We start from the raw sequence: 23,654 nt of genomic DNA, 5'->3' as shown, positions 1-23,654 counted from the left end.
TTGAAGATAATTAGGAATAATGTCTAATTAGTGGACACTGCTTTTAGAAGAGGTTCACAGGTTAAGAAATCCCTCAGAGAATAAAAAAAGACTTTTAGGAAACGATGCCACCCCCCCTCACAGTAGTGAGACCATTCATCCCATTATAACCACATGCATAAATGGCAAAGCAGGTGGTAAAAGCGAGCAGGCACAGAGGTAGCAGGCAGGTAGGTAGGAAGGAATCTGGACAGGGCGACACAACCGGCAACATGGGCAATATGGCTGCATTATCGCACACTTGAATGGATATGGACAACACTGATGATCATCGCGCATCAAACCGACTGTTGGATTTACAGCAGTTGACTTAAAATGAAGTCAAATCCTGCAAGAAAACAGACAAAAAACCCAAACAAACAGACACACATGGCGACACGGTGCTGGTATAAAAACAGTAGTAACTTTTCACTGGACTCTTGGAGGACAATATTGGAAGTTATTTGTCATTAGGGAATTGCACATTTCTTTACAGATGAATAACGAAGCCAATTAGGACAAAGCTATGCCTCACATGAAAAGAAATGTGCAGCTGACTACTGGGCATTAGTTTCATAAAACATTTGTCCTTTTTACTTCTAACCTGCAATGTTTTAACCCTAAAAGAAGGTTCTACACACTCTCACCTAAAATAACCTTCTGCATCTTTATCAGCGCCTATCATCAGCACAAGGTGTTCTCTCGCTTTTGATTTTGGATTAGCAGAAGTGAAATAATTCCAAACCATATTGCCCAGTTCACCACATCCCAATCACCCAGTGCAAAGGGGGGATTATTGTAACTGAAACCAAAGCCATAAAGCCATATGGTGATTAGCGATCTGAGCGCCCCCACCGCCCCACCCCCCCACACCCGGAGGCCATGTGGTCCCAGTGCAGACAGAGCATAGGGCCCCACTCCCCCACATACAGTGCCTAGGCCTGGGACTGTACCATCGGCCTGCTGCTCCTCATGCCGCTGTTGCTGCCACTGCTGCCGTCGGAGTGTTTTGCGTTTGGCGTAATCGTGGTCAGACGGCGTGGCCACATAAGGAGGAGATGTCAGACCTGGAGTGGCTGCAGACGGGAGCGAGGAGCATAGCACATTCCCAATGCAAACCGAGGAGCAGGTGAGGTCCTCATCCGCCATGGAGGCCGGCTTCTCCCTGGAACAAGTGAGGGAGAGTTTGCTATGGTTCAATTCTCTTACTCCCCGCCTTAACCTAAGTGCGTTTACTCCATTTCGGCTTCATCTAAATCTAAAAACTTCTCAACTGGAGCTTACAGCCTATAGGCCATTTGAAAGCCAAGACCTACAAAGCTCATCTAAATGGATCTTTTTCCTCACTTTGTTGCCGTCACTTTTTTCACGTTCTTTGTTGCATTCTTAGCACATTTTTGCTGCTTCTTTGTAGAGTTTCTGTTGCTTTTTTGTGGCTCTTTTGTGGCTTTTTCGTCATTTTTTTTGTCATTTCATTTCATTGGTTTATTTTGACGCTTTTTACTTTTTTTTCCAAGAAGCTTTTAGAGTTGGGTAATGCCAAACTGGAGAAAATGTGCTCAAATCAGGTGGGGGCTAAGAGGTTTAAAAGCATTGTTGAAAAAATGATGCAGTAATGGATCATCACCCTCTGCAGCAGAATGATTCGGTGTGGTGTTTATGCTCACCGTGTCGAAAGGACAGTTTTATCTACAGTAATATTGAACTTTAAAAAAATAATAATATTATGTAATTTATGTAATGTAACAAGAACGGTGTGCAAATAAAGATAAAACACATAATTGACAAGCAAAAAGAAAGCAATTTGTATTTCTGTATAGATATTAAAGCAGTACTAAGTAACTCATGCCCCTAGAGCTAATATCCTTGATTGGTCTCTCTTTTTTAATATAAATCAAATATCCTTATTGAAGCAAATCCTTGGGGAAAAAAACCAATCAACCAACACAACATAAACTTACAAATGCATCTGTGAATTATCTTTTTGCTTTGAGTTTTTGTCTTACTTTTCATTGGATCTTGGCACACTGGGCATACTCTTCTCTTCTCCCTTTGCAAACGGACCCGTAGCAGCCCCCACTAACAAACTGAACAAGAGCTCATGATCCAGATCAGCGGCGCCACTCTCCAGAAGTTTTAAGATCGTCGCACTGAGTCGGAAATGTAACTGCGGAGAGAATGCAGCACAAGAGCAGCGCATTAAAATACAAGTGAAACAGAGATAAGGCTCACGGCTAGTTTACCTCGAGGGCCTCCATCGCCAAGTCGGGGGGATTGTGGTAGTGAATCTTCCGTGGGTACCTGGCAGCTTCTTCGTGAAGATAATTCGCAGACTATCGAACAGAAGGCAGAAAAATGACACTTTTAGGGCACGTTAATTGGTGAGACATATTTGAACCTGGGTCATCAATGCTTCCCACATGTCCTCCTGACCAGCCTCACTCCTCCTCAGAAAAAGAACCATCTTCGTCCACAGCAGTGACTAACTCCATACATTATTTACACATATGGTATGAAGGTGGAGGACGGGGAACTTTGGAGGTGTAGGTGGATAATAAAACCATTCGATATTCCATATTACTTAATTATTAACCATTTTTACCTATCAATCAGGACAGATGTCATAAAAGTGCTTAAAAATTAATAAATATAAGTGGCCATTAAAGGAAGTTTTCAGTTTTATTTTGCCCAAGAGACAAATCTAAAAGGTAAAAACAAATATGAAATCAATCAAAAATAACTAATTTATTCAAAAGTTATTCTTTTCACCTTTACTGACCTCTTGTGGCTGGATCTGGACAATATTTAAAATCAAAACTTTTGTCTCATACAGACTTCCTGACATTGGAAAACACACTGCACCACCACAGAATATCAAACCTCTACTCGATACAGGTATTATTGTTTCCCTACCTTTTTGTAAAGATGCAGGAATTCCACCGGAGGCAGCTTGCGCTTCTCTGTGATCTTCCCGAGCATGTAGTGGATGAGCCACTCTTCCTCATCACTGTCACCCTCACAACGGGAAGCGCCCTGGAAACACTGCAGCGCCGTCTCCAACATGGAGCCTCGGCGCTCCTCCATCTGAACAGACACAAACACGCGAGCGGGGCCATTCATGAGTAATTTAGCTCACAGTGGTACACCATCAGACTGATAAACAAAAACATAAGCCGAGAGATGGCATAGTGTTAGGATGCCACATGTGCTTTGGGTACATAACAGTCAGCTTGCAGTAACTATTTGACCTGATTGGGAAAAAAAAAAAATCATCCATCAGGTATAGCAGCAAGAAGGTCTCTGGTTTGTTTCCTGAGTGGAGTCTGCAGTTCTCGATGTGTTGGAGTGGGTTTCCTCCGGGTGCTGCGGTTTCCCCAAACAACCCCAAAACGTGCACAGTAAGCTAATCCTCCAGCCAGGTAACGCTGACTAAGATCCTGCTTCAAGATCTGGAGATGGGTCCCCGGCTGCTGCTCCTGACAGGCTGCCCTGAGGCTTTGGTTGAAGGATGGAACAAAACTGGACAAATCATTCAGCGAACAATTTTCATCATCATTTTTTTTGCTTTAAGCTTGCCCATACTTGTAACATTTAGGGTAGAACGCCTTCACTTGTTAGCTGATACACATGGTCCACTGATAAGCATAACCTCACCTGTTTGACAACCTCTGGGGGAAGCTCGACGCGCCACTGTTTGAGCTGTCGAGAGGCAAACGAGTGCAAGGCGTAAGAGATGGTCCCGTACTCGATCCACAGAGACAGGTTGGAGCTATCGATCTCGAGCGCCCTCTTAAAGCAGTTGAGCACGGCCTGTGACTGCTTCCATATGGGCATATCGCTTTTCAATTCATTCGAGTTCAGTTTCTCCTGGATACGACTGGCCCGAGCTAAAGCCATACCAGCCCAGGAATCAAACCTGAAAGAAAGACAGAAAGAAAACATGTGTTAAATGGTAAATTGGAAGCAGTTTTGGCTAAATAAACATTGGTAGAAACCTGTTAGGGCAAACACAGATGTCATGCATGTAGAACTTGAGGGCTTTGGATTGCTCCTTGTTCTTGAAATGATAATCTGCCAGGAGGTAGTACATTTCATTTATGATTGGAGGAGCTGGAGGAGTTCCCTCTGGAAAACCTGGAGCCTTAAAAAGAAAAAGTAAAAGATGCTATATCATACATTATGTTTTAACAAACTTCTAGACCTCTTACAATTGGTATTTCAGGTCTAATAACCGAAAAGAGTTTATACACACTGAATGACAAAATATATGTCAGTCATTTACCTTCTCATTATTGCCCTCGATGTAGGCAGCTACCTCGTCCGAGTTTAAGGTCGGAGTGTCATTGATGGGGGCGATACCACAAAACCTCCTGAGAAGATTGGCAAGGTCTGAGGACACTGTGCTCGCCTTATAGCTGTCAAACTCAGGCAGAGTCTTTGGCTTGAAGTATTTGAACATGAAGAGGGCATCGCACCACATCAACTCAATCTGCAAGTGCAAAGAACACAAAGTATATTTAGATTACATGTTTCACGCTTGTTGCTGCAGACAAAAAAAAAAAAAGACTGACACTTGAATGCTGCACTGAATACTAATATTTACACCGTGGGTATTTATGGGTTGAGTTTTTGTAACCATTTTTGCACTTTTACAACATAATACAATGTTGTTATTTATCATTGTATAATTCGTTGAACCTCTGATTGACTGCAATAGAAACAAAAGGAAAAAGAAGCTGTACTGTCATTTCTAGACGTAGTGATATGAGACCCCTAGTGGACAGATGCTCACATTGCACAAACACAAAACCCAGAGAAAAAACAGCAATACAGAATAATTTAAGAATTTTAAATGAACTCAAAAATCAAGTCAATGAAGTTTAAAGCCTTATTCTTTTCTTTACTATTGTTATTATTTGGTGTTGATGATGATAATAATAAAACAACATATATTTTTATTCCAATGTACTTATTTATATTTCCTGCTACTGTTCCTGTCCTCTCAAGAAGCAACGTGTTGTCAACATTATTAATGGGGGGCATTTTGATTTTGCCTACCAATAATTCGGGCTGGGTATGGTTCATTTTTTTTCAATACGGTACTTGATAACAACAACGATACGTTTTCGCTACCAATAACTGAGATACTTTTGTCAATATCTATACTAAAATATTTGTCAAATAGAACCATAAAAACAGAACAACTATGTTAATTTATTAATAAAAAACTATTTCTTCTAAATTATGTTTTGCTTATTTAAGCTGAAACAAGCAAGTCTCTTCCTTTAATGCTGTCCATGGACCAAACGCATCAAAACTAGTTTTTATCGGAACCCTCTATTTTTTCGATACCATTAGTAATTAAACTTAATTTTCTAGTACCCAGCCCTACGAATAATATACACGTCTTTTCTTTCTCTTCCCCTCTCGCACTTCTCTTGCACCACAAATACGCACACAAATCTTTATTAGAACAAACAAAACAAAACTAATTTAATTATCTCGTCTCCCTGCCCTTTAATGTACCTGAAGTCATTGTTCTGTTGTCCATTGATCTGTATTGTTAATATTTGTGCCATCACAATAATAAAAGTATGAAGTGAATCAACAGTGTTACCTGTGGGCTCGAGTGGTCTTCCAGGTAGCGTGCTTTGCTCTTTTTACTGGGGTAGGCATACAGACAGAAAAAGCACTGTTCTAAGGCAACCTCCAATTCCTCTCTGTATGGATGCGACTCGGTTTGGCAGGCGGCAAATTCTTTTTCCAACACTCCAACCTATATCAACATAAAAAGAATCAAAACTTTTCAAACATGTTTTTTTTTGCCCTTTCTAGTGTAACGCTGAGGCATCCTTTCAACAAATACTTTCGGAGCGCCTTAGGTATTTGCAGCATCTGTGGAAATGTGCAACACAAACTTACAAAGAATTTGAGAAGGGCTCCATTAGAGTTACAGCACATCGAGCGGCGGCCAAGATACTCATGGGCGGTATTGAGGAGCATCAAGGAGGAGGGCAGCATGGGAGTATCTGAGTCATCTGCAAGAGAGGCCTGACTCGGTTACACAATGTAATAACAAGCAGCACGACATGGACGCGGAAAGAAAAGAAGCCAGTAGCAAACCTTCCTCATCCCCCATAGACATGTGCTGTCGGAGCATGCAATCGAAAGCGGCTTCTTCGTGCTTGATAACGCGATAGAGAATGATCCACGGCAGGACAGAGAAGAAAAAGGGCTCCTTGGGGTCGTCGGAAATGGCCATGCTGAGATCAATCAGCTGAGAAGAGAAAGGGAAATATATTGCTTAACATAGAAAGGTTTGGCTTAAAGGATATAACAGGCTTTGATGGTTTTCACATTAATAATTGTATGGGGTGATACAGAAGCAAGTATGAATCATAGTTGTGTACAAGTTTGGGTGGGTGATATGGCAAAAAAAAAAAAAGATATCACTATTTCAATTTTACCATGAATCATGTGCACCTCGTATCCGTTTATTGCTTTTTAGAGGCAACTAAAGCGACCTGCTTCTATTGGAAGTTCACACTTCACTGTTCGCTTAAATCTCCTTGTCACTCACATAGAGACCGACGGAGTGAAGCAGTGAGAGGGGAAAAAGCGTCTGTATTTGAGCATAGAGAAAAGAAACCACTGCATTTTGGATAGATTATGACAATCTCTCCAAAATCAGCAGATCATATCGTCCAGCCCCAGTGTTGGGGGTAACGTATTGCTGAAATATATTACTTTTTTCAGTAACATAACATATTACTTCAACAAAATAGAGGAATATACAAGTCATTACAAATCAAGTAACTCGAGTTATCAGTGCAGTAAAATGGTTTGTATTGATGGACATACGAAAAAATACCACACTCCCCTCAAATATAATACAGCACCAAATCAAGCTGGACACTGGTGTATAAGATCTACAGTTGCGTGTAGCTACTGTCATCAAAATCAAACGAGAGAATGAGGAAGTGAAGGAAGAGGGAATCTCTGACTGCACTTTAACTCAGTGGCATTATAACTATTTTCAGTTTCTATTTTTCCAAAAGGAACTTAAAGTAAAGAGTAACGCAGCTACATTTTTGAAACAGTCATATAGAATACAAACATACATCTAATAGTATACATTACAATTTTAAAGTAACTTGCCCAACACAGTCCAGCACTAGTCAAGTGTAGTGCCAATTTTATGATGTTGGGGGAAATTTTAAATTTTAAAAGGCCAGAGCTTCGTCAGGTCACAAGATAGATATTGTTTGAGCGGTAAAATAAGAATAAGAAAATATATAACAAATGACTAAGAAAAGACTACATGTGCCGATAACACTGGTTTATTTTACCTGAATGAGATTGTTAGCCAGTCGGGCCATACTAGAAAAGCGGGGGACATTTTTCAGTAACTCTGCATCTTTGTTGAAACAGAGCTCGATGCCGTCCAGCAGCTTCCCGATGGTGCAGACCCACTCTTCTTTAGAGGGATTAGAAGTGGGTGATGCGGAGTTCAGCTGCTGTAGGGACTCGTTCAGGGCGAGTTCACTGTACTCCAGACACTGCTGATAGTCCTTCATTCTCAATAATGAGTTCTTAAACAAAAACAGAGACGCATTGTCAACCCCAACACTAAACCCATTATGTACCTTAGTGAGATGCTATCATTACAGTGCAAGGTTATAGTGTCGAACTAACCTGTAATAGCATTAGCTGAGCAGGGCGTTCTGGTGCTGAGCTCACAAACTCCAGGGGTTTACTTCTGTTGCCATAATTAAGTGTGGGCTGCAACAAGAGCACCACAGATGCATAGTCTGCGGATTCAAAGAGGCGCTGGATCTCCTCCAGAGACTGACAGCGCTCCAAGGACTTCAGCCTCTTGTCAATCTGTCAATGCAGAAGGGAAACGTGTCACTCCATTTGATTACATAAGACCGAACTGTCACTTTGTGGCAAAACATTTTATCAACCAATATGTTGCTTTCACATACTTGATTTTGATAATATCACTCATTTATCTTTTGTGAAACAATAACACATATCATTATAGGGGGACTATTTGTCACGCAGGGCAATTTGTTACATTGCTTTTTATATCCACACTAGAGGGCGCTGTACGCTGGTACTGATATATAATGTCGTTAGCCATATAGTACAATTGCCTAACTCATTTTTACACTGTTTTTGGAAAACATGTAAATAGACGTTAATTAGGAAACCCATTGTTTCTCTTATTGCCATTTCAACAATACAAAATGACTTAGGCAATTATGCTAACGTGTGGCTAACGACATGTGTATTGGTATTCTTCATCTGTTCCAATAATAATTTTCTCATTTGGACCGAAGACCTGAGGACAAGACACATTTGAATTGCTTTTACGCCTTTTCCCAAACTTTAATGTTTGGTCTATTTTTGTGTGATAGCTTTCCTTTAGTGAGTGCCTTAAACAAAAGGCACTGATTTGAAAGACACAGATGTTAGCTTTGATTTGAGCTGTTGCTCAAGCTGTTTGTTAGCTTTTGTTGTGCTTGACGGTTAATAACTATTTATTGGAATATGATAGAAAAAAAGAGAGCAAGGTCTACTTCAAGTCAAGGGTTCAAGCTTTCATTTAATGCAGGTCTGGCTCTTGTGGGATTTTCTGTTGATGAGCAGCAAACTCGAGAAAAAAAAAGGGGTGACAAATAGCCCTGGTCTCCCCTAATTGTACAAATATTAACTATGTGCCAAAGCATCAGCAAATAGTGTACAATATTAGAGATATGTGTGGTTTCTTGTCTCAAACGAAAGGTTTTTAACATGAACATAACTAATCAAAAGCCGTACCTCTTCCACTGATATTGTAGCATCTACACGGAGATTAGGCAGGGTGATAGCGCAGCATTTTTCATCTGAAGTTTTTGGTTTACTCTGAAGCCAGCCATGGCACACATCGTAGCTCTCAGAAGCCAACTCCATGTCGCCCTAAGAAGAGACCACAGGACTTTTAAAAAGGTGAGGCTCAGGTCACTGAGGGAAGACCGATAAGAAATAACCTGCCCGAAAGTAAAAGAACAAAGAGTGCCAGTCCTTACCTGCAGGGCCAGGAATCGCGCCTTGAGCCAGTAGACGCGCACCATAATATCAATCCAGTCATCTTCAAAGAGGTCTTTTTGGGAGGAACCTAGGGCCAGGATTAACAAATCACCCTGGAATTGCTGTCCGGGGAAATCTGAGTCAGCGGCTTCAGTGCCAGCACCAATACCACTCCTTCTCGGTGAGACTGTAAAAGAAAAGAAAACATGTACGGCTCAATTGAAGGTGGCCAGTGCAATGCTGTCGATGCTACTGTCTGGAATGATTTTTATTGCCAATAAAGCAACAATAATGAGTACTTACCATTTTTTCCCTTGTTGTGTGACCACTGCTCCAACTGAAGCTCCATACAAGCCAAGCAGATAGTCAACATTTCCTACAAATACAAGTTCAAATAATCGCCTGAATATACTGTATGTTTTCTATATTTTGGTTGAATTAGAATTAGCTTGTGGTTTATTTACCCTGTTGTGCTGGTCGCTGCCTTCCCGGAGCAGAGGGTTGGGGAGTCCAGCGCAGTGCTTCCTCCAGGTCTGGTATACCTCCAGCACCACAGAGGTCAAACCACGAGGCCAGTGCACCAAGACCTTCTGACCAACAGCTTTTAGATAGCGCATCAACACGTCAAGGATCCCGCCGTTGTTCATGCAGTTCAGCAGGAAGTTATGAACGTCCTGTTTTTCTACAGATGCAAAATGTATAGTGTAAATCAACCCTATAGTATGACCTACAGTGAGATAAATAAGTATTTGGCCAAAAACCAATGGAAAGTCTATGGGTAACTGACCAAATACTTTTCCCTCCCACTGTATATAAATGCCACTTTACTGCGTACCGGACTCCATGTACTCGACACTGTCCGCCTGGGTTTGCTGTAGGTCCTCTTTTCTGTCACACTGCGCTTCAAGGTTACTCAAACTCTCATCATCATCGGGGTCAAACTTCTTTAGTCTGAGTGAAAACCAGTGAATTTGTGAATTAAAAAAATTATAATTACTTGCTTTGTCATTGTAAGATCCGTGTTAAGAACCTTGAAGGGAGATATTTGAAAAGCAGTTCTTGAAAATCTATCTTTTCTTCTTTTTTGCATCTTGTGTTTCGGACACGAGCCGAGCGTCTCTTTGCAGTGTCTACGTTTTCTTCTGTTGTGCGCTTTCTTTTCTGCGGCTTCTTTGCTTCCATCACTGAGGCTATGAAAATATTACAATATTCATATTTTTTGCCAGTCTACACTTGAGCACCTTCAAACTCACCAACAGCGGGGGTTGTTGTGGCAGTCACTTCCACAGTAGTGAGAGCAGGAATGATCGCCGGTTGGGAGCTGCTTTGTGGCATCATGATTGGTTCCGAAAAAGTAATTGGTGGCAAAGAAGAGCTGGGGCTGCTGCTGAGAGCGGTAGGTTGACTGCTGTTCACTGGACTCTTGGGCGGGGGAAGGTTTTCGAGGAAGTTGGGTTCACGATACTCTGAAAAGTCTATTCTTCTTCCCATACTTGGTCGAGGCGGTTCACATGTCGTCATATGCTTATACGTTGCGAGAAGGCTTTCACCCACATGCTTCCAGCTGGATAAAAACATAGATGCCATTATCAATCTATGCTTTTATTTTTATCTAAGCACACACTGAAATCATCATACGTACGAGAGGCGGCGAATAGGCTGAATCAGCACAAGGTCTGGCGGTGGTTCCCGGTACGAGAGAGCCCGCCTCCGTCTCCTTATCTCTAGTGCCTCTTCTACAATGGAATTACGCTCCTCATCCTCCACTTCGACATAGTGAATGGACATATCACTGCAGTGATAACGGAGGAGTGTCCATGACATTTCATAGAGAGCAAAAAAGGTGAATGTGATGACAGCTGTACCATTTCTTGAACATCTGCATGGTGTCTCTCCTCAGACACGGCTGCTCTTCAAATATCTTCTCCTTCAGCACCAGGGCTTTAGTGTAGCAGTGATCTTTCTCAAGAGCTTTAGCAATGAAGTACAAACAACCTTATGACACAAAGCAACAGATTAACCTACCATCGCAGCATGTGATGATTATGCGATCACTACAGTAAACTGAGCATACATGTGTAGTCAGTTAGAGTGTATAGTATAGTGATGAGGTTATCCAGACATGGCCAGTGATCGGAGTTACACTGAAGCCCCTCTTCAAAGGCATGACGGGCCAAAGGAATACGAACAAGGCGCACAGCCAGCAGGCCAATTTTATACCACATATTCACATCAGTGGAGTCCAGCATCACGGCCTAGAAATTACATAACCGGTTATCAACGACGAACAGCAAGTTTAACAGCTAAAATCTTTGTGACTTTACCTCCAAATAAAAATCCATGGCTGTCTCAAGGTCATCCCTCGACGCTGCCATACTCGCCAAGTTTTTGAAAGTGGAATACTTCAGCATCAGGCCAGGATGCTTGAGGACCACTCGCTGATCCTCTGATGGCGTCGCCTGAAAGCGCGGCCACCACAATTTAGCTTGACAATATCAAATAAATATGCACATGCACTAATTCAACATCGAGCTTGGGATTGGAAGGTCGTGAGTTCGAATCCCAGCTCCCGCAAATGCACACTGTCGTCGTGTTGGACAAGACACGTCATCCTACTTGCCTCAAGTGTCTGCGTACATTGGTGTATGAATGAGAGTGTGAATGGGTGATTAGTTCCTTACTGTCAAGTGCTTTGGGCCTGATAAAGGTAGAAAAGTGCTATATAAGATGAGTCCATTTACCATTGTGTCATCAAAACTGCTGACATTATGGGATTCCAAGCATTTTATATCATATTTCTTAACAATGTTATGAGGGGGATCGACATGCCTGTGAGGCACTGGTGTGCAACGCAAATGTATTACATAGATAATAATAATTCTATGGTGGGTCAAAACGTCATTCACGAACAGAGCATTGCATCTGTGAACAGATCGGCGCTGTAAAAGAGCCATGATTTAACAGCCCTTCAAGCTCGGAAAAACAGTCACCAAAACATCCGGTGAAAATCACGGAAATAAACAATAACGGCAATCCTCCCTATGGACTGTAGTTGCTAGTACATCGAAGACCAAGTATGGTAACTTTCAAAAATTTGATCTCAAACTAACGACTAATGATCCATCACTCACCTCTTTAAGTAATGGAGTCTTAAGAAGCTCATGATAAGCCTTAGCTGACTCCTCAAACTTGTCATGCTTTTGGAGATCTAAAGCCTTATGATATAAAGCAAAGGCTTCAGCTTCCTGCAAAGGGAACAGATATTACAGTCATGCACCAGTATAGAAGCCCTGCACAATGTATTTAAATTATCTTACCTGAGCCTCTTTCGTGCGACTCTTAGAACTTTTCAAGGGGTCTTGTGACTCATCTGCCCCTGCCAAGGAGGCATTGAGTGCAGCAATACGAATCTGGCAATAACAACACAACACCACGATAATAGATTAATACTGCACTGTGTTGACCACACTATGAATGACACGTAAGGTAAATAGATAAACACATAGCTTACAGTATAACCTTAAGAATCACAATGTATTCTTACCATTTTGGTTTGTAAGGGGCACCTTATATCCTCGCAGTCAGGGATAAGATTGCATGGTCTCTAAAACGGGACAATGCAAGAAAAATAAATATAACATGATGGTACACGAGCATTAGAAATAAATAGATCAAGGGTAAGTCGAGAAACAGTCGAGAGCTAAAGCTAGTGTGTAGCTAATCCAAGACACAGTCGGGTTTAAATGTTGACAGAATACAAATATTCAGTTCAGAACCTTTTTTCGTTAACGTTAGCTATCTTTAGCATACATTTATCTCAGCTAGCCTGGCCACAATGTTTGAAAATGTCCATCAGCATCGATACATGACTCACCGTTCATTAGTTTTGCAGCTTGCGTTACATTTTAATCCGCAAAGGTAACAAGCACAAAACCAACAGTTAGAATCTCAGATAACGTAACTTTGTAACTTCACAATTCCATCATATTCCTTTGTTGTTTCAACGCACAGACACTTTGCGTCACGCCGTGACACTTTGCGGCGCGACGAGTAACAAGGTGCGCTCTGATTGGCCAAACATTTGAGGGCGTTTCATCTGACCAATCACAGGCAAGTACTCGAAATACGTTTGAGATTCTGTGGGTTCAAAGAAGGATGGTTAAAAATAAATAAAATAAGAGACCACTTCTGGTTAATGCACATTTAGGAAAGGAGTAATGAAATACAGGCATCGCATAACAAATGTTTATGTACAGAATGGTGTAGATTTAGAACCAGAGGAAACTAAAACTGCACTTTGTCCATATTCTTGTATATTTAAAATTGTCCACGTGTTTTCCCCATATAATGTCGAGGATTGGAGATAATTGTCAAGAAATACACAAAAGTAAATAAATAACTTTTTAAATGCGAGTGTGTGCATGCAAATGGATAACCACTAGGGGTCACACTATTGATGCTATGTTGTATGATCCATGGATATGTGACTGTTAGCCTATCTGCTGGCAAAAAACACAAAACACATTGGACTTGATTGTCCTTGACAACTTGAGTTTGCTTACGAACTCGTTTTTATTTTTGTATTATTTCATTACAAGTAGAGCATGTCCAAACATTAGGATACAGCACTTGTTTAAACACATATGGTTATCAAAATGAGGAAATTGTTCCGGCATTAAAAAAAAAAAAAAGCTTATCTCCCTTGCATACGGCTCCAGCAAACATACTGGTTTGCTGGACTCATAAGCAAACCAGTATGTGCAGGCTGCAGGTGGCCTATAAGGATGCTTTGTGTGTCCTTTTGAGGGAGCCAAGATGGTCAAGTGCCACAGAAATGTCTGTCAATGCCAGAGTGTACACTTTACAGGCCATACGACGAACTCTGACGTACAGCTTTAGTGTCCTTCACAAATATAAAGTGTGACATGTTATCAGTCATGATTGTCTTTTTAAAATTCTTTTTATTTATGTTTAATGGACCACGAGGCCGGAATACATTTGAATTGAAATGCACCAATAGTCACATTAATTGCAATAATGGATTAATTCAGTCCCAGTTGTCCCCAGTGACCTCTCTGTTGCAGCCTCTTAGAGCTCCATCATATTGCCTGCTCAATGCTCTCTCATCCTCACCCCACCCCGTCTCTTGGCAGGGGATGACTAGCTGGCACCATTTTCTATTCCTTCAGTCAGCAAGCCTGCAGAAAAAAACAGCTTGCGTCACGGTCATTACAGACTTTATAAAAGCTCTAGTAATGCAGATACATTGTGTAGTCTAGACTAGAGCAGCCTATCTGAAACAATGTCTTCCCATGGCTTTGACCATTTTTACCCCACCACTTACAAAAGGAGAGTGGTGGGGCTCAATGCACGATATGGAGGAGGAGTAGGATCAAGGTCCACTTATTCAAGCCACTCTGCCCCATTTTCTTATGCTTCTTCGCGCAGAAGTTATCCAATGCACAGCCGAGTTGTTTCAAGTTACTCCTCTGTGCCGCTTTCTGCACCGGTGACTGCAGCTGCGACTGATTTCCATCTTGACCAGGCGGCCCAGGTCAGCTCTGAGTTCAAAGTCTTGAGGACACAAGAAAAGGCTGAGTTGCAGGACCTCAATGACCGTTTTGTCAGTTTCGTTGACAGGGTGCGTGACTTAGAGCAGCAGAATAAGTTTTTGGAGACCGAACTTCTGATTCTTCGTCAAAGGCAGACCCAGCCGTCCAACTTGAAGGGCCTGTATGAGCAAGAGATCCGCCAGCTTCGTGCAGTGTTGGATGCGGCTCAAGGTGAGAAGCAAGCAGCCCAAGATCACAAGGATCAACTGGAGAATGTCTATGATAAAATGCAAAAACAATATGAAGGTGAGATCCTGGCTAGGGAGGAGGCAGAGGGGCATTTGATGGATGCCCGGAAGAGGGCAGATGATGCTTCGCTAGGGCAGACTGAATTGGAGAAGAAGGTTGGAAATCTCCTGGATGAGCTTGACTTCTTGAAGCACGTGTGTGAGAGCGAGATAGCCGAAATCCAAGCTCAAATCCAGTATACTGCCGAGGTGGCGGTGGAGATGGAGGCAGCCAAACCGGACCTCTCCGCTTCGCTGCGGGACATCCGAGCCCAGTACGAGAAGCTGGCCCAGCACAACCTCCAGTCGGCAGAGGAGTGGTTCACCAGCAAGATGAAAGTGATGACAGTGGGCAGCGCACGCGGCACAGAAAGCGCAAGGAGTGCCAAAGATGAGGCCGGAGAGTATCGCCGCGCGCTCGGTGCCAGGTCCCTGGAGATTGAAGCCTGCAGGGAGATGAACCAAGCTCTGGAAAACCAAATACAGGACGTGGAGGAGAAACAGAGCGCGGAAATTCAAGAACTCCAGGTCAGATTCACGTTCCCTACAGATTGTTTGACACGGTGATGCACAATGAAACATATGGGGCACTACTTGCTATATAGAAATGCTCAAAGCTTTAACAGTACAACTTTAGAACAGATTATTACATGGCTAGAGTTGAATAAGTATTGAACACTTTTTATTAAAATCTATAATGCTGACCTTCTCTTTGCAGGACACAATAAGTCAACTGGAGGATGATCTCAGAGCAAACAAAGCAGACATGGCCCGTTACTTGAGAGATTATCAGGAGCTACTGAATGTGAAGATGGCTTTAGATATCGAGATTGCAGCGTATAGGTAACAAACGGCCATGGAGTGAATGAATAGTGCAATGTAAAGCGTCTTTGAGTGTCCAGAAAAGCGCTATATAAAACCAATGCATTATTATTATTACTTCTGTTTATATGAAGTTTCTGTGGTTTCATATTTGCAGACTAACTTTACCTATCGAAAAGGTAAACATGGATTATAGTGTCAGGTCTCCACCAATTTCATGTGCGATTTTCGACATTTCCAGGAAGTTGCTGGAAGGTGAAGAAAGCCGTTTAAACGTGTCGGCCCCTCCTCACGGTGTTTACTCCCAGGCCACGCTCTACAGCCCCTCGTTCGGACGCCCCGCTCATTTCAGCTCTGCCCCTACACTCCTACTGAGCTACCCCCGGTGGTACGCTTCCCCACTCTCGACCGAGGAAAAAATATCTGCCAGCCACGCGCAGCAGGAGGCGGCCAGCCCACCCCAGGAGCTGGAGGAGGACGTGGAGGGGGGCGAAGAGGGTGAGCGGGAGGAAGAGGGAGAAGAGGGAGGAAGTGAGGAGAAAGAGGGAGGGAGTGAGGAGAAAGAGGGAGATGAAGACGGTGATTCAATATTTTTGTCTTGTTATCTGCTTTGGCTTTTTAATACTAAGCTTTTTGACTGTTTTTTTGTTTTGTTTTAACAGATGAGGTAGAGGAGGGAGAACTAGAGGAAGCTGAGGATGAAGGTAGTGTCTCTTTTGATTTGAATGATTGTACATTTTAGCAACACAAATAAGAATACAGTTTCTGTCTTGTCTATTCATTTCAAAAACAGAAGGGGCTGTGGCAGAAGAAGAAGAAGAAGAAGAAGAAGAAGAAGAAGATTAAAGCCGCAAGCGGCATCGAACGGCCCTCGCGGGCCGTGCCTCCTTTAGCGCCTCTATTGCCGCGTCTATGTAACCGTACCAAGGGCGCCACACTGCATTTTATTGCCCTGATGTACCATTAATCTTTGTCAGTAAACATCTGAGCTACATTTTTAGCCTCTCCATGTAAGCAATGGCTCAAGCCTGCAGAGGGCGCTAGCGCGCCCGTAATCTTTTTAATTTCACAAGTGGCATCAGACGACCCTAACGGGCCGTATTTCCATGACCACTTTCCACAAGCTCCTGACAGGGGGCGCTAACGCGCTGTAATGTTGTGTAATGTGAGATGTATGTGTCAGCCCCATTGGATAACATGGGGGGCCCCGGGGGTCACCATGGCAACACCGTACAAAATACGATATGGGTCTCATTGGCTTTTTGGATCGGGACGCCATCAACTATTTTTGTACCGAATTTCATCCATTTCCGACAAACTAATTTTTTTCCCATAATGCATTTTTTCTTCTGCACCTGGAGGGGGCGCTATCGCGCCCAATGGCACTTTTTCCACATTTGTTGCGTCCAGGGGTGAAAGGTCAAAAAAATGTATATTTCCGATTTTTAATCGGAGTTTGTTTGTGCGAATGGGAGCGATTTTTAGTTTTTGATGAATCGCAAAATACTTCGGAAAGATTGCGGCTTCGCCGCAAACAAACCATAAAACTTAGCCAAAAAATTTGGATAACTTTTGATGCCCCACATCTCGAGATGAGCTGGAGCGATTTTGAGCTCATTTGGTGAAACGCCCTAGGAGGAGTTCGTTAAAATGCGATGTCAGCGAAAACGCTGACTCAGCATTCTCAGGACTTCCTGTCAAAATGGCGGACTTCCGGTTTGTCAGGGGGCGTGGCCACAATAATATTTTTTTTTGGTCGTCACATGACGAATGTCTGGACCGAATCTCGTCGCTCTACGACAAAGTTTACTTCGGCCCCTCCCCCATTGGCGCAATGTATTTTGATTTTTGTAGGTGGCGCTGTCGCGCCATTTTTTTTTTCCCCAATATGAAACACACATTTAAATTAATTTTTCACCGGACCTGAATTTTGGGCAAAGTTTGGTGAGTTTTCGACTATGTTCAGGGGGTCAAATTCCTGCTCAAAGAGCAGAAGAAGAAGAAAGAAAGAATAATAATAATATTTTTTACAAAAACAATATCGTCGCTTTCGCGACGATATCATAATATACATTTTTGGAAAGCTTTCAACGAACCGCACGCACCCGTGGGGGTCCTGGGTGGATGACGAGCGCTTCGCGCTCGTCATCCACTATATACCCCGATTCACACTATATACCCCCATTCATTTTAAAGCAATAATAAGTATAAAGGGCCCACACCTCCGGTGTGGGCTGTCACTGTTTTACACGGTGAGTTTACGGTTGACATGGGGACAGCGCTTCGCGCTGTTTTTGTGCGCTTCGCGCACTTAGGTTCAGTGCGCTGCGCGCACTGCGCTGTGATTACGATTACAATAGGCCCTTGCGACGGCAGGCCGCTCGGGCCTAAAAAACAAAACGAAGAAGAAGGTAACACATGTTCAGTCAAATAAAGCTGTATAAGGTTGTGTATTGCTGAAGAAAGCTACTTTCTGTTTTTCTCCAGTTGACACAGAAAAGGTAGAGGAAGATGCTGAGGGGGAAGGTAACTAACTTGATGTCGTCAACTTTTTTTTTTTACACCAATAAATAATGCAGCCCCAGAGACCAAAAGCGTACAAACTGATTGGATTAGACCGGAATGCTGCCTGAGACATAAAAACAACATTTATCTTCCATAAGGATGTTACTCTCCGCCATGTTATCGATTTGTATGGTGGCAATAATGAGTATACAGCAAATGATGTCCCCGTAAATCCATTGAAAACATATTTATGTAGGCCAATTGTTTGTTACAACACTCAACATTTTTTGCAACTTGTTTATCTGAATTCAGAGAACGTAGAAGCAGGCGATGAAGGCCCTCGCGGTGATGTGGAAGATGGAGCAGAGAGCAAAGGTGAGGAGGAAGAGGGGAAAGAGGAACCCGAGGACGCAGGAGATGAAGAACCTCCAGAAGAGTCAGAGGAATCCAAAGCGGAAGAGGCTGAGGGGAAAACAGCAAAAACAACAGATAAAAAAGTTTAAATGTTCTGGCAATAGATCTGTGTTATGTACCAGTGATTCTCAAACTCCAACATCCAAAAAATAGCTTGCTTTATCGGAACCGGCATAAGGGCATAATAAGCTTAACACTGGACTTAATCAGGTGGTGCAACGAACAAAGCTTTAGACCAGAACAAAACCCGCACTAAATCTAGCTCAAAACAGACTAGAGGAAAGAAAGACCAAAACAGTAATAAAGCTGGTTCTTAAGAAACTGAAGTAAACAAAATCAGCACTTGAACGGTTCAAGACGATACTATATAATCGAAGTGTCACAGTTGGAGAAGCACTGGTCTGCTCTGTGTCTAATTCTGTTCTCCAACTCCTGGAAAAGAGCGCTTGAAAGAAGGTCTCTTTCTTTTGAGCGACAGCATGCAACCACCTCTGTATCCAAGCTGCAAGTAAATTACACAACCGCTATCAATGGAAATCGACTTGTGTCCCTAACGCCTTAAAATAGCTCCTTGTGTGACAGTCCTGGGTGCGTTTAATAAAGTGCTGCATCGATATTTAATAAATCTTCACATCTTTTAAGCGGCCATTGCTTTTATTTCCTACAGTACTGTGCTACAGTACAGTCGTCACACATGTATTAGCCCCGCCGAAATTATCATTATGATCGTTCGCCTGAAGCAAGGTGTAAAATGTAAATGAGATCCTTTCTACTTCTTTTCGAGACATGACAACATAATTGAGGGTAATGGAAAGAGCACATACGGAAATTTCATAGAGCCTGTAGCAGTATCCCTATGAATAAATCAGTTCGCAATTGTGGCCGAGAGCACAAGCAAAGCTGCCGACTCAGCAAGTCTGGACTGTTTACCAAACCAATCTGTAAAATGAGAATGCATTATTTTACACATATTAGCAGGCAGAAAGGGCGTCTTATTGAACAAAATTGTAAATTAGCTGTCATCCTGGGCTTCGGGCTATTTTTTTCTGAGCTAAGAGAAAAGGAAGGGGAGGTCTCTATTCAAGCAGCAGTCAGCAAGTCGTCTTCGGCCCGATGCTATTCTGTGTCTGGGAAGATCACTGAGCTGACACCAGTGGTTTTTTTTGCTTCTCCCACATCACTGTCCATAAATCACCGAATGCACATTGAAGACTATGACTCAGCTGCGCCAAAGGAGTCTGGCTAAGTGTCAACGCAAGAGACAGAGACATAGGGGGGCACATTTCATTATTGCATTAGAGTGAAGGAGAGGGGAGGTAGAGTGAGGATACAGCCAGTGCAGTGTTCTTTGATAGGGGACAGGCGGGGTTTTTATATGCAACTCAACTCAAGAGGCGGATATACCTGGGGCTTGCTCTAGGCATTTGCACAAAAGCAATCCAATCACGTTAATGAGCGCCGGCATGCTGAATTCACTTTTATTCTCCGTGTGAGAAAGTGAGGAAAAATATGACTTGATGCGGCATATTCCAACCTACACCTGTGCGTTATACTCCAAAACAATATCTATTATGTATGCGCTTGCTTCTGGGTTTGCACAAGTGTGAACGTCAAAAGAAAGTTAAAAAAAAAAGTAGAATAAGAATCTGTCATCTTGTGTGTTGATAGCCTAGAGGTTAAGGAGGAAGGACATGCACTGTGGGGGCCTCACTGTTATGAGCTGAACTCCAGGCGTCGCTGGTTTGCCGAATGTCTCTCCCCTGTTCGCACCCCCTTTCAAGCGATTCTGTTCATGTAATTCAATTAAAGCCTGAAGGCCAAACAGTAATAATAAACAGGTTGACATATTTTATTCATGCCAATTTATTTCCCTTATCAGCTTGTCCATTTGCCCAGATATACAACAGGGACATGAATAACACTGACTTGTTGTAGCCTCCAAGATAAGACAGATTATCTAATATTTGTGCAGAATTCAATTGCCTTTTGTGGAATAACCAAGGATTAAACAACGAGGAGCCGTGCGTTACAGCATGTAAGGGATAATGCCCGACAAGGTGTCAATTTTCAGAAATAAATGGACGACGCTGCTGTTTAATCCTTACATAACAACACATTTATACCAGCCAGCAGCGTTTCTATTATGCCTCATATATGCCTCATATATATTGCCTCATACATGTACAGATTTGCCTAAAGCCACACCGTACATTTCACCCAATAAATGCAATAAAATAAAAGCATTTAGGCTTATTTTACAACATATTCTGTATTGTTTTACCAATAGGTGCCTGTACAGAATCAAACTTAAAGTAGTCGTGGTCCAAACTCATTCCCAACTCATTCCCAAGTCTTCAAATGCAACATCATTTCAACATCACAGTAATAAACATGGGATAGACTTCAGTCACAGTAGCGTAAACTACAACAATAGCCTGTAGCTATTTATCAAGAAACAACACAAAACCCTCAAAGCTCCAAACATTGTCTAAACAAAACTGCTGCTGCTTCGATATTACCATGCTGTGACATCACTCACCCCAAATCAAATACTTCCTAAATATGTGGCTTCTTATTCATCAAGAGTAACCAGCAACAAACAATGCTTCTTCATTTCTTTTCACTTCCAAGGTATGTGTTTTACAAATCTGTCCCTGTCTGCACGAATGCAAAGAAAAGCATCATTTGGTATGTCCCTCCTCTTAAGTGTCCTGAGCTCCCCCAGACTCACAGTAGCTGCATTATAGGCAACTATCTTCCTCCTCCCGTTGCTCTGTGTTGCAACACGGAGCCAGGATCAGCAGCACTTTAATCATTGGGATCTCTACTCGGCAATAAATTCCCCTTACACTTGCACACCGCCTTAATCTCACGCCGAATAAGTTAAAGCTAGACTGTAAATGTTTTTTTTTCTCCTGTTGATTAGAAAAGTACCGTACCATGACGCAAAAAAAATCACTTTTTGTCTATTTTTGTTCACAAGTTCACATTTAGTTATGGTTATTTTGTGAGTTCATTTGTAGTATTTTGCACTAATATAAGATTTTCATATTTCTCATATTTAACTTTTCAAAGTCATTTTCTAATTTGTGTGTTTCTGAGTGGATCTTTGCTGTGCTTGATCCTTGGGTTGCAAATCTTTGGAATACGCACGTAAATGCATTTCTGGAATAGACACTGAGTTTCTAGATCACATAAACCACAAATCTATTGCGAGTTATCCTATTTTTTTTTTTTTTGTCATGCAGTCATTTTTGTCATATTTGAAGAGTTTAGTGGTGCTAGGCTAGCGCATGTCTATGGTAACTAATAGCCTGCATTAAAAACCTCTTCTAAATCATCGGGTAGTCCTCCAAACGTTGCCATATCTGATTTGTCGAAAGCTCCTTTGTGAATTCCATGTGTAGTAATGCAGGTAAACAAACTACTGTAGATCCGCTAACCTAGCAGATCACTCCGCCGCTGCGTAGCTTACAACCAAGAAGCTGATGCTGCTCAAATATAAGTTCTCTGCTAAATGGTCTTTATATTATTTTTAACACAGGCATTTACTGTATATTGGTAGTCTGGTATTATAAGTGATTTGCCTCAGGTGCACTGTGCTTGGGTCAGACTGTTTTTAATGCAGGCTACTAGTTACCATAGACATGCACTAGCCTAGCACTAGCCTAAACTCTTCAAATATAAGGACCGCATGAATTAAAAAGAAAAAAAAAATCTCCAGAAATCAACAACACTTTGGTTTACTAGGAAATAAGGCCCTATGTCAAAAATCCTGAAATATCCCTTTAAGGTTGCATCCAAGCTCCATTCTTTTCTTTTCAATGACAAATGATCAGTCAGAGACAACACAACACAACTATCACTCTGCATGTCTGAATTCTAAGGCTGGTCCAGTTTGTATGTCAGTTATGATTGGTATTTGCTAACATTAGGCGTAAACTTACTAAATAACCAACTTACCACTTACATACTGACTTTTGATATTGTTATACTTGTAAAAAACTTTTTCATGTTTCTACTTATGCATCCAGCATAAAACAGGATGCTGTGTTGTGTTATCCTTCACGACATAATGCCTTATGGGAGAACTTCTTAATACAGATGCTGCTTGTACTATAGATGTATAACCAACAATGTACAGTAATCTTTTTTAGCTAGTGACAATATGATGTGGAGGTCTATATTACTGTATGGTTGAAAATGTAACTCATAAACAGGTACACACTCGTGGTCGTGTGTGCCTGGGTGTAAAAATGGGATACTTGAATTTTGCATATTTTATGGTAACTTTATTAATGTAAATTGCTAGATGCAGTTGTTATTAGTTGGGTTCCCAATAGGAATACAAATGTGAAATGCACGAGCACTGAGAGTATTGAATATAGGAGTTGGTGCACATACGTAAGCTGTCTTGCTTTAGGCTACTCCTTTTGAGTTTCCATTACTATGTGATGATAGTAATGGAACAGCTCAAATAAACGAAACGAAATTAAAACCTAAACTAAGTACAATGGGTCTCGAATCTCCCAGAGAAACTATAGGCTACATATTTACAGTTAATTGTTTTGCCTTTAGAGTTTTGTACACTTTCAGTTTTGAAAGAGTCTGCAATATAAATTTCATACAAGTCTAACTCTCTTGTGGGAACAATGCACAGCTACAGGAGGCATATCTTTAAAGTGCAATGAAGAGAAATGCCTGACTCAAATAAACTCCAGAATGAAGCACACATTGGTAAGACGACTTATCTATTGTATCTTCTGGTATTTCTACAGAATGTTGTTGTGTGTCATTACAATAGGCTATGGGGACTCGACTACATTACATAAACAACATTGTTGCAGTGGGAAAACTAGCATTCAACCAAATAACTAATCCTTCAACCAGAGCACAGCACCCTTAAGTTCTTGCTCTGGGATCTGGAGGAGCACTAATTAGCAGTTCTTTAGGAGTGTGCAACATGTTATAGAATATTCCC

The 23,654-nt window shown here is 41.9% G+C and overlaps 2 protein-coding genes across 7 annotated transcripts in view; one reads left to right on the top strand and one right to left on the bottom strand.

Annotated features, from left to right (window-relative positions):
* The window catches only part of cabin1 (calcineurin binding protein 1), a 34,940-nt gene extending 21,815 nt beyond the window's left edge, over positions 1–13,125 (bottom strand). For 2 of the 6 annotated variants that reach the window (XM_079562321.1, XM_079562322.1), the window contains exons 1-27: positions 12,968–13,124; positions 12,638–12,697; positions 12,411–12,503; positions 12,225–12,338; positions 11,418–11,552; positions 11,168–11,348; positions 10,959–11,088; positions 10,736–10,885; positions 10,347–10,657; positions 10,124–10,283; positions 9,929–10,044; positions 9,558–9,775; positions 9,397–9,469; positions 9,093–9,280; positions 8,845–8,982; positions 7,714–7,902; positions 7,368–7,610; positions 6,142–6,295; positions 5,941–6,056; positions 5,636–5,794; positions 4,301–4,507; positions 4,014–4,159; positions 3,673–3,934; positions 2,932–3,102; positions 2,262–2,351; positions 2,025–2,185; positions 972–1,183 (exon numbers count right to left, since the gene is read on the bottom strand). In XM_079562321.1, coding sequence (XP_079418447.1) covers positions 972–1,183; positions 2,025–2,185; positions 2,262–2,351; positions 2,932–3,102; positions 3,673–3,934; positions 4,014–4,159; positions 4,301–4,507; positions 5,636–5,794; positions 5,941–6,056; positions 6,142–6,295; positions 7,368–7,610; positions 7,714–7,902; positions 8,845–8,982; positions 9,093–9,280; positions 9,397–9,469; positions 9,558–9,775; positions 9,929–10,044; positions 10,124–10,283; positions 10,347–10,657; positions 10,736–10,885; positions 10,959–11,088; positions 11,168–11,348; positions 11,418–11,552; positions 12,225–12,338; positions 12,411–12,503; positions 12,638–12,640 — 4,120 coding nt within the window. In that variant the 5' untranslated portion in view covers positions 12,641–12,697; positions 12,968–13,124. Of the gene's footprint in view, positions 1–971; positions 1,184–2,024; positions 2,186–2,261; positions 2,352–2,931; positions 3,103–3,672; positions 3,935–4,013; positions 4,160–4,300; positions 4,508–5,635; positions 5,795–5,940; positions 6,057–6,141; positions 6,296–7,367; positions 7,611–7,713; positions 7,903–8,844; positions 8,983–9,092; positions 9,281–9,396; positions 9,470–9,557; positions 9,776–9,928; positions 10,045–10,123; positions 10,284–10,346; positions 10,658–10,735; positions 10,886–10,958; positions 11,089–11,167; positions 11,349–11,417; positions 11,553–12,224; positions 12,339–12,410; positions 12,504–12,637; positions 12,698–12,967 lie in introns of all 6 variants that reach the window. The other 4 variants (XM_079562319.1, XM_079562320.1, XM_079562323.1 and 1 more) reach the window with 3 other exon arrangements.
* A 1,225-nt stretch (positions 13,126–14,350) lies between these two features.
* Positions 14,351–16,496, top strand: LOC306972719 (neurofilament light polypeptide-like; the record flags this gene model as incomplete). Its single annotated transcript, XM_079569423.1, has 4 exons — positions 14,351–15,460; positions 15,651–15,775; positions 15,996–16,333; positions 16,417–16,496. Exons 1-4 carry the CDS (start codon positions 14,396–14,398, stop codon positions 16,494–16,496), a joined length of 1,608 nt encoding a protein of 535 aa, XP_079425549.1. The 5' UTR covers positions 14,351–14,395.
* Between the last annotated feature and the right edge of the window lie 7,158 nt (positions 16,497–23,654).

The sequence above is a fragment of the Gobius niger genome (assembly GCF_951799975.1).
Source record: "Gobius niger genome assembly, chromosome: 1".
Taxonomy (NCBI): Eukaryota; Metazoa; Chordata; class Actinopteri; order Gobiiformes; family Gobiidae; genus Gobius; species Gobius niger.
This window is presented reverse-complemented; position numbering and strand designations above follow the sequence as displayed.